Raw genomic sequence first — 10785 nt, forward strand, 5'->3', positions numbered from 1 at the left:
ATGTAACAAATGAAGTGTCATGTATTATAGTTGAAGAATGAGGAGAGTGAATTAGAGAAAATCGAGAACACTTAAATAATAATCTTAAATACTTGTACAATCAATTGCCACATTCATGGAATTCTTGTGTACCTTCCCCATGCATAAACAAGGAGCGGAAAGTCACGAAGATAGCACACTCATGGAGCGATCATCTTTAACATTTGCCATAATTGAAACCACTTGTTCCATCATTTTGTTCCCCTTTCTCCCTTCTTCCTTTTCCATGACTAAAATTTCACGCCAAGCAACACGCACTACTAAATCCATATAAAACCCCTATGCCACACCCTCACAAAGAAAAACATCAACCACGCACATACTCCTCCTCAAACCTCAATATCTCACTCAACCAACCAAAAATATGATACAAAGAATTTGTTTCTTCTTTCTCTTCTTTGTCTCCTTTCTTTCACAAATAATAGCGCAAGATCGAGCACCCCATGGGCTTGCTTACGAGAACCCAACAGCCTTCTCTCCCACCGCATATGATTTTTTCCACCCGAACACTCATCAAGACTCATGTAGATCATCAAATTGTGCACCACTTCCGCTAGCAGCTCAAGTACATGAAACACAATCGGAAACAGCAACAACAACAGCAATGCCAAAAACACACACTAGAATTGGAGCTGGAGCAATTGTTGGCCCTCTTTTTGCAGCCATTATTATTCTCTCCCTTGCGATGGGTATCTACTACATGGCGAAGACACGTCAAGCAAATGCCAATCGTACTAAAGTTGTTCAACCAGATGTTTAGATATCCTATCAATATTAGCAACCGCTCGACCATTGTATGTCTGCTACAGCCTTCAGGCTTACAGCTTTTCATCCACTGTTAAATATTATTCCGTTTTTTGAGCAGATGTGAGATGGGAAGGACTACCATCCCTCCTCCCTGATTCTCCCTATTATGACATTACTTGTTGCATGCTTACTTATGTGAGCCCGCATGATTTAGGATCCTTCTTTTTCTTTTTGAGAGGAGTTTAGTGTATTAGCTTATGAATGAAAACAGAGAGTTTTTAGCATCGGTAACTCATTGCCAATCTTGTGCATAAGTCTATCTTCGAAAGTGCAAAGCATGAACAGCTATGATCAAGGTAAAACAAAACATAATGTCGAAAACTAAAACAAGCAATGATTTTAAGCAACACATTGCTAGCTATATTGAATGAAAACTTGAACTCAGACAAGAATGGCAGTCGGAGACAGACTTGGAGCGGGAAAAAAGCCCCTATAACTGTTGTATAAGAAATCTTTGTGACTATAGCAGAAATTTTTCACCATCTTTTCTAACAGACAATCTCTACAAAAACAATCTCAAATCTGCTGTTTTCATATATGCAGTGAATGATTTCATATTTAAACTGAGCACAAGAAGATGCACATTCAAGTAAATACCAAAGTAATACGCGCTGTCTCTTAGCAATGATGGTGTTTACCATTTCTTGTCGACGCATCTATTAAAAGTAAAAGCGTTCATGTCCGTGGGTAAATACATGTGCTTTCATTGTTTAACCAGGGATCACATGTGAATACATGCAATTAAATAAAGATGATGCACTTAATAACCTAATTAATTTACTGTTAAACTCCATTTGGTTGAGTGTAGAACATTTTTTCAGTGTAAAATGATTTTAATGAAAAACACAATTTCGAAATTAGTTTTTTTTTTTTTTTGTTGTTTGGTTCAACATAAGAAAAATAATGAAACGAAAGGAAAAGTAAAAAGGTTGTGGGAGGAGTGTACAATAGAGATAAGAAAAAAGAAGGAAAACAGTTTTTCCTTCATTTTTGAAGGGAAAATGGTTTTCCATCATTGCGAGAGCAATTTTACTCTTAGGGAAAATGATTTTACACTATATTGCAAACCAAACAATGTAAAAATTAAAAATAGAGGAAAACGGTTTTCCACAAAAATGTTTTACGCCCTACCAAAAGAAGCCTTAGTAATGGTGTTTGCTATTTCTCATTTACCATCTGCATCCATTTAACAAAACAGAAACGCACATCACAGATATATCATATATGGCCATAAAGCTCATGGAACAAACATCACGTGCTACGACAGCAATTCCTAGAAAGAAATACATGATACAGCGGCGCAGAAGAATTGTTCACATTGTTTATCTCTGATGACGACCAAAGTGTTTATCAACCTATCTAATTCAAGAGTGAATTCCATGCCAATGCAAAGCCATCTCAGAGCTCATCAATACAACATCGGAACTTACAATTACCTGAACATATACATATTCGAATATCTAACTACCACCATGAATAAATTCCAGTGACTGAGTATCGATGCCTAGGGTTGACCCTCCAAGAAAGTGACCAAGTTTTGATAGTTTCTTTAAGACTTTATTGGCTTCCCTGTAAATGTGATAGTTTATAGTTTAGGTCTCTCTTTGGATGAGAGTCGCCTACACTTTTCTCTGTATCTTCCTAAACGGGGAAAAGAAGAGCTATAATTGCCGAAAGTTCAAAGAGAATTAAAGCATTAATTTGGAAACATATAATTGTGATCACACAAAACAATTGCGATATACACAATTATATTGCAACCAAAGAAGCACCCAATAAATAAGTATAGACATTAAGTGGAAGCTAGATATTTCGCAAAATGAGTATGAATTAACTTGGGATACGATGTACAGTTATACAAAAAATGTCAACCTCAGATATAACCATCTAGGTGGACTTCAGTTCACAGGTAAGGTACAAAATGAGACCGAAGTAGGCAGAACACACAAATCAACTTTTGCATCCGTCTCCATTATCCAAAATCAAATATGCAGTTCAATCGACAGAAAGATTATAACAAATTTACCACCCACGTGAACTCAGAGATGCAATCACAGTCCCAAATGTCTTATCTACAGCTTTGTTCCACATATGAGCAATTCCAAAATGAGATTTTCTTTCAAAAATTGGCCTCTTCACCTGCACAGAACTCGTATAAGAGAATGCAGAAACCCCCATTTCTCCTCATAAAGAAAACTAGGATATACAGACTAAAAGTATAACTACATATCTTATTCAATGGAGAACTACTCTCCTCCACTCCAGTGATGGTTGACAAAAGAAGCCAATTATTTAAGTAATAAATAAGGAATCATGTTGTCGAGAAGAACCAACACTTCTAAGTGGGAACAAAGCAATTGGACCCAAATTTTCGAAAAAATTAAGGCAATTGGAACCAAATAGGTCTTAGAAGTTAAGAGGCAAGGTAAGGGAAGTGAGTAAGTTGCATAGCCATGCTTGTGCAATTGTGCTAAAGGTTATAAGCATAAACAAAGCATTGACTATGAAGAGGTGTTCTCGCTCGTTGCACATTTGGAAGAAATTGCTAGATATGTGTTTATTAATGGATCCTAGAAGAGGAAGACCATGTATCATTGGCAATGAGAACACGGAGGGCATGGTCAATCTCCACAGAGTACTCATAGAAAATGGACATATAAGTGCACCCATGAGTATGCACTCGATAAGCTGTCCAAGAAAATTAACTTATTCGAAGTTATGGAAATGAAATCATCTTCACAACCAGCAATCCCTCTTTGAAAAACTGAAGAAATAATGTCATATCAATTCAAATGTTCAAACTTCAAAATGAAAGCAGTTAAGTACAGGATTGATGGTATTTTCGAATCCTGCTCAAGCTCCAAGAATGTTGTAACGTCCAACATGTGCATGAAAATTCAAGCTTATCAGATAGTATGATGTTGCCGGAGAAATTGACGATAGATAAGTACTCTAAGATTTGTGTTTTGAAGGCTCATTATGAGTTCAAATAAGGAACACGTTGTCATGCTTTCTACAGGTGGATCTCATTACATTGCTGCAAAATATCCCACTACATAGATGAGGAGATTATTAAAAGAGCATTACCTACCACATAGAAAAGCTATAAAGGTTATGATAATATTGTGTTACCTTTTACATCAAAAATTCCTGATTTTTGTGACTAAAGCAAGCAAAGTAGAGTGAAGAAGGAAAGATCTAGCTAAGATTCATAAGTCCCTTGGTCAAGATACTAGCAAAGTACTACCTCCTTTCCTAAATAGTAGTTATACTTTGACTTTTGATACTATTCACAAATTTCAATCTGACTCTCATTTTTGATTTACGAGTAAAGTAAAATATAGTCATGTTGGGTCTTATTTGATTCGTCTCAATATGTACTTTTAAAATATCAAGTGTGTATTTTTCAAATGCAATTATGCAAAATTAGAGATATTAGTTATAACACTCGATCCATACGAAGTCGAGTCTCTTGACTTCCCAAGACGTCACCCATACTTGGTATACTCCCGTGCAAGCACGCTTAACTTTGGATAACTTAGGAAATGAGCTCCCTAGAAGAAGGATACATCTTCTTGTTGCTAAATCTCATTTAAAGCAATCATGAGGGTATTACATTAGTGATCAAAGCTTTGCATCAGCATGCATTAAAAGTGTTAGTATAACCATTATTTACGAACTTAGGTAGAATATTTTTCCAGATTTATTGACATCAAACTATTCCAAGCAACATATGCACATAAAATTTATGGAGGTTTAAATTTATACTGAGGTTTGAAAAGTGAACTTGATAGTTTGATGTAAAAAGTACTTGCCTATTTATAAAAACTTAAAAAGACAGGATAGGCTTAGATTTGTTAAGTTTGAGGTACAAACTTCCAAAGAATATTCAAAAGCAATGCATATACTATGTTTAGCATAAGCATAAGCACAACCATACAACTAAGGATTCTCCTCTCTAGTGTTCATTAAGGGAGAATTTCTGTTGTGCCCCAAGCCACACTCGTTATCACGTATTTTCAGCGTTTTATAGGAGTAGACTACCACAAAGTGACATAGTTATGTGATCTAAGCTAAACATGTCAAGCAAATGCTATTCTTTTCTAAACAGGGAACAAAACTTTATGGTAGAGTCATCCAATTTCGACCCCTTAACGACAATAACAACGAAAAGCGACAAACAAATACTCACAGTCGGACCTATGAAATGGGAGAACCGGCTCGGGTAGAATAATGCATGTCCAAGACCCAAATTGGTTAACTCAACCGATTATGAGATTTTAAGATACACTTTATGTTTGCATTTCAGAATGCGATACACAACCTTATCTCGATAAATATAGAGGTGCAAAATATATTTACACATAACAAACATACTTATTCATAGCCAATTCTAACCATATAAATGATGAATAAGTCATAAAATATACATGTCAGATCTCACAGTAATAATAGTTATAAGTCTTCTATTCAAAAAAGGTTCTATAATATCATATTATACATAAAATGCAATGATATTCAGATCGAGTTGGGTGAGATCCAAGATCTACATGATTGTTTGGCTTTTGGTAAAATTGGGTTCTGGTCACAAAGTTTCCAAAAACGCACATTGTTTGGGTTGGGTTTACTCGAGTTTCATGTCGAACCAACTTTTTACGGATCTACTTACAATGAAGCAAAAGAGCACACAAAAAAAAATTGATAAAGCCTTGCACTATTTCATGACAAGTTTCATCACGTTGCAAACATATTGTCCTCATCCTTATTTTCATAAGACAATTTAAAATTTGCTACCCTATACATGAGAAGAAAAAAAATTATGTTTCCAATGTCTATTTAATCAATTATAGCTCATATTTGTAGAGGGATTGACTATAGCTCATAACATTGCCAAGAAGTACTCATGTAGCATTCTCAATATTACAACATGCATACTGACACTATGATACTTCATTTTGGGCCAAAATCATGAAAACAAACAAAGTTGGATACTTAAACATGAACCATGTCTGGCACTAAGTACATAAGTTGAGTAAATAGATTAGTACGATTCAGAACTGTAGTTTTACTAAAAAGATTTACATAAACATAATTATGGGAATTTTAGAAGAATCCTAAAGAGGCTAAAGATGACTCCGATGAAGAGACGCCGGAGACCAAACATGACTCCAAATGGAGAGAGTAAAAATGCTATGAAGAAAATAGGTTTGGAGGAACAACTAACACTAGATCAAAGTATATGGAGGAATAAGATCTTTGTGGAGACTGGAAATAAAGTCTTTATTTATGCCACTAACCTCATCTTTCAGAGATAAAAGGCTTTGGTATTGTTATTGGTCACTATATTATCAAAGGTGTCGTATAAAAGTATGAAACCTTGTAGGTATTCTAAAAAGTTGTTTGCTTAAAGTGTAGGAAGTAATATTTCCCATAAAGTTATGTTTGCATATAGTTCCATTTCCCCGGAAGTGTAAAAAGATTTTTGATTGATCACTTACCTAGGGAGATGTAGATGAACAACTTCCTAGGAAATGCAACTATATGTGAAACAAAATTTAGTATGTTTCTAGCCATAATAAGAATAGTGTTTTTAAATTTGACTTTTGAAGACCATGGATAATGAATCAATCGAAACGAACTTCTGAAAAGTTTTTTAAGACTTGCATTTGAGATAGTATTTCATAGTCCATCTTTAATATTTTATATAACTTGTCAGTACAAATAAGTTCAATGTTAACTACCTTAATAATTTAAGGGTAAGAGAAGAACATCAACATTATTCAATGCCTTATACAAGCCTCCTAGGTGACACTTAGGAAGTGATGCGAGGGTGACTGGGTGAGATGTAGGTACAATAACAAAAGGAAAAGAAATCTTCCACTAGACTTCTGGTCCAAAATGCAAATTGCAACATGCAACTTCCATTTCACAAGTATAGTGTTCCATGAGCCATATATGAAAAAATTGTAAACCACCTAAACGTATCACATATGCACTGTCATAGACAAGAAACGCACAAGACAAAAAAAATCTCAGATGACGTACTCCATATTTGTACACAAACACATATCTTACATTAAAACTTCGCTAAGTCTTTCTCTTCTGCTCTAGCGTGAGGCGCATAGAGGCCACAAAAAACTGAGAGAGTTGCTCTTAGACACATAAGCAGACTTTCCTACCAAGCGGCAATCATATCATTCATTGATTTTGCTAATGATTAATGATGCTAAGCTGAACATCAATATCAGGGTTCTAACTCAGCCAAGAAGTCTATAAATGATGAACCCCACACTCGTTCATTTTGCAACTTTAAGCGAAAATTTCTGTAGTTGCTGACTTCATTGATTTAAAACGGCGTCAAAGCAAACATGCATACTAGATACATACATAGACAACTTAGCGGATTAGATCAGTGTATAAAGGGCAAAGGAGCCAAATGATACTACAATCATGACAATTACATTGCCACAAATAAAAAACAGACGATTCGCAACAATCTGATCAATTAAAAAAAAAAATCGTAAAGAAACTTAGTAGTTACGTCCACAATCAAGAGTTAGGGTTCCAAAATTATAACGCCCAATCCATAATATAAAAATTAAGCAGTGAACCATATAATAAATTAATTAGAACCAAAAGCAGCGAATTTGATATTCACCTGAGGTTGATTGCCAAATTTAGCATTATTCTCAGAAATTGTTCTGTAAATGTTTCTGCGATTATCGAAGATGATGACGGCCGTTAAACCACCTCCAAGTGCAGCACCAAGTAATCGCTCCTGGAAAATGCAACAAATACACACCAAAACAAGATCCAAGATCAAAAAAATTGTAAATTTTTCCTACAAAAGTTTATATTTGTGTAAATTAAGGATGAAATGTAACCTGAGCAAGAACGCTGATCATTGTGTTTTCTGTGTTTTTTTTAAATTTTCAGATCAAAGCGAGTTTTTCAGATTGGGTTTTTAGTTTTTAGTAGTTTGGTTTTTTGTAGGATTGGGTTGGGTTGGGTAACTGGGTTAGCGGGCCTAATAATGGCCCCCATATTGGTTTGGATGGTAACTATGTATAATATATGTTGTTGGATCCAATCTAGATCCTAGGGCTGAAGCCTGGGTTTACTTTGGAGACTCAATCCAATAATAAAATGTTCCTTGTTGAATGAATACAACAAGATGAGGGCTGGGAAATGGCATTGAATTAGGATCCTCACCTAGGTTTCGTTGGACTCGGGTCATTTTTAAGGATTCACCCGAAAGTTTTTGGAGCTCTTTTATTTCTTTACATATGGAAATAGGGAAAATTTCATAAAACTACCTTTTATAATCAAAAAATTTAAAAAAACTACCTTTTAAAAATTTTCTTTCAAAAACTACCTCATATGACAAATTTGTTTCAATATACTACCATTTTATCATAAATGTGGTTTAATCACGAATAAATTGAGTCCCTGTAAATTGCTTTTCTTTTTTCTCCTCTCGTTTCTCTCTTCTTTTCTCGCTACCCCATCGGCAGCAACACCTATGACGATCGTCACTTATTAATTAGTTTAAATATAAACGTAAAATGGTAGTATATTGAAAGAAATTTGTTATATAAGGTAGTTTTTTGAAAGAAAATTTTTAAAAGGTAGTTTTTTGAAAAAAGTTGATTATAAAAGGTAGTTTTTTGAAATTTTCCCTAATGACATTAATATTATTGGATTAGAAAAAAGAGATGGGGCTAAGAACAACTTTTATGTCCCCAAACATTTCGGGAATGGAGTTTTTTTTTTCTACTTTCGACATTATTCACCTATTATATTTTGACTTTCTTACGTCAATTATACAAAAGAAAAAATATAGTCATTGTAGATTTTGTTTCTAAAGAACAAGCTTTTTTAGTCTTATGGAACCGAGTGCCTTGCCACTTGCTTTTATACTGGAGTGTTTTTCCAACCCCCTAATGATTTATTGTTTTATAGCAGGGAGGTGTTCATCAACCAAAATATTATTGTTCCAAGCCATTATATTATACATATCTTGCTTTGCTACAACCTAACAATACCCCTCTTGCTCATAGCGAGCAATCTTATGTACATTCTAAAGTGCTAAGTTTCCTTTTAGTTGCTCAATTTGTCCCTTTCTGATTTTATAATTGTAGGTGGTACAATGCGAATTGTTCAAACCTTACAATGGTTAGAAAAATTGGAAACATTGCATATTCAAATTTTAGTTAAATAAAAGATCGTTTGTTGGAATATTCAAGTGGAGAAAAAAAAAACATACCTTAGGAGAATTAGTATATCTAAAGAGCAAATACCAAGAAAAAAAAATTTGTTTTAGAAACCTTAACAAATGCAAAAAATAGCCAAAAAAAATTTTAATGCTCTTCATTTTCAACATAAAATCATTTTCGATCTAGTCAACGTCTTTAGATTGCCTGGAATAGTAATAGCATTAGTGTAAAAACTTACAAAGCTACAAATCACAGTGCTCACCTACTTATAAATTACAAGCCAATAAATAAGGCTTATAAGATTTCAGGATTCTATTGCCCAGCTAAAGAAAGTAGATTAGACGAATACGAGAATTTCTTAATTAATCACCTATCCAATACTCAAATCCCATGGCTTACCATAGGGGGTTTTAATGAACTACTTTTTGCCAATACAAATCGGTGGTCTACCTATAATGTCCACTCAATTCATTAGATTACCAAATATTTTAAACTCTTGTAACACCCTCAAATTACTCACTTGAATAAATAATAATAATAATAATAATAATAATAATAATAATAATAATAATAATAATAATAATAATAATAATAATAATATGTGAGTGAAGATTAACTCGCAACAGAAGATTTAACTAGAAAATAAATAATACTTTACTGAAAAATGACTCATCGTCCAAAATCCATAAGAGACAAACACCGCAAAGCTAAGTGAAGATCCCCATTCATGTATGCTCCCATACACATCAAATCTTCACCAAAGAACTGTTTACAATAAAGGTAAACATGGCAAAGTCAAATAAGAAAAGAAAATGTGTGTTAGTAGGGTAACTACACTTTAAAGTTTGAACCCTTCTTGAAATTAATCAAGCGGTAATGCAATAATAATATGACTTGTAAGCAATGAATAAATCTCATTTTCTCATAAACGATTTCAGAACATTCAAAGTTCATAAAATTTCACTTTTACTCCTTTATAAAATTCCTTAATGAATAAAAACAAAATTTTGAATTCTATAGATGATTGACAAATAAATTCTTCCTTAATTTTTGAAATAAATCACAAAAATATTATAAAACTTTCCAATATAATTAATTAACTTTCTAAATTAATTAACAATTAAATCAACAAACAACTTAATCACATAAAACCAATATTTTGAAAGATCTAGCCACTTAATGTACCTTGATCTTGCACAAAGAGCACACTAAAATCTAACTTATCTCATACTTGTCCATTCTCCTAATAAATCAATAATATAAACACTAATAAGGAACCTAATATATAACTCTAATATGAACTCCTAAAGATTAAAACTTTATGCATGATTATAACATGATCTAAAATAATCTAAACATTAACATGATCTACTAATTATTTTATTAAACTTTATAAAAATCAAAACTTAAATAAAAGAATAAGATATGATTACAATAAAAAAAATAAGAAGAGAAGAAAGAACCTCGAAGGAACATGGGCTCTTCAAAATTTTGATGTCAAAAACTATTGCTTGAGGTTTTGGGGCTATTTATAGGTGTAGAATAAGGGATTCATGAGTATAATGAATAATATTTTTTCTTCAAATAAATAATGTATTTTACTTTCAAAGTATATATATTTTGTCACCTCCATAATCAATTTAGGAATTTAGAAAGACAATACTCCTCTAACATAAATAGTGGCCGGCCTCTAGGTATAGAGAAAGGGATAAATTTTTGTGTT

General features: G+C 33.3%; 1 protein-coding gene across 2 annotated transcripts; it reads right to left on the reverse strand.

Annotated features, from left to right (window-relative positions):
- Positions 1 to 546: 546 nt before the first annotated feature.
- LOC104903242 (hypothetical protein) lies at positions 547 to 7889 on the reverse strand. 2 transcript variants are annotated; one of them, XM_048636203.2, is made up of 3 exons: positions 7731 to 7889; positions 7505 to 7624; positions 547 to 2487 (listed from the first exon to the last, which is right to left on the reverse strand). In XM_048636203.2, exons 1-3 carry the CDS (start codon positions 7749 to 7751, stop codon positions 2404 to 2406), a joined length of 225 nt encoding a protein of 74 aa, XP_048492160.1. In that variant the 5' UTR covers positions 7752 to 7889; the 3' UTR covers positions 547 to 2403. The 2 variants fall into 2 exon arrangements, with proteins under 2 accessions (XP_048492160.1, XP_010689551.2); XM_010691249.4 differs by lacking the exon at positions 547 to 2487 and adding an exon at positions 2657 to 2985 and having other exon boundaries at positions 7731 to 7888.
- Between the last annotated feature and the right edge of the window lie 2896 nt (positions 7890 to 10785).

The sequence above is a fragment of the Beta vulgaris genome, chromosome 9 (genome assembly GCF_026745355.1).
Source record: "Beta vulgaris subsp. vulgaris cultivar EL10 chromosome 9, EL10.2, whole genome shotgun sequence".
NCBI classification, from domain to species: domain Eukaryota; kingdom Viridiplantae; phylum Streptophyta; class Magnoliopsida; order Caryophyllales; family Amaranthaceae; genus Beta; species Beta vulgaris.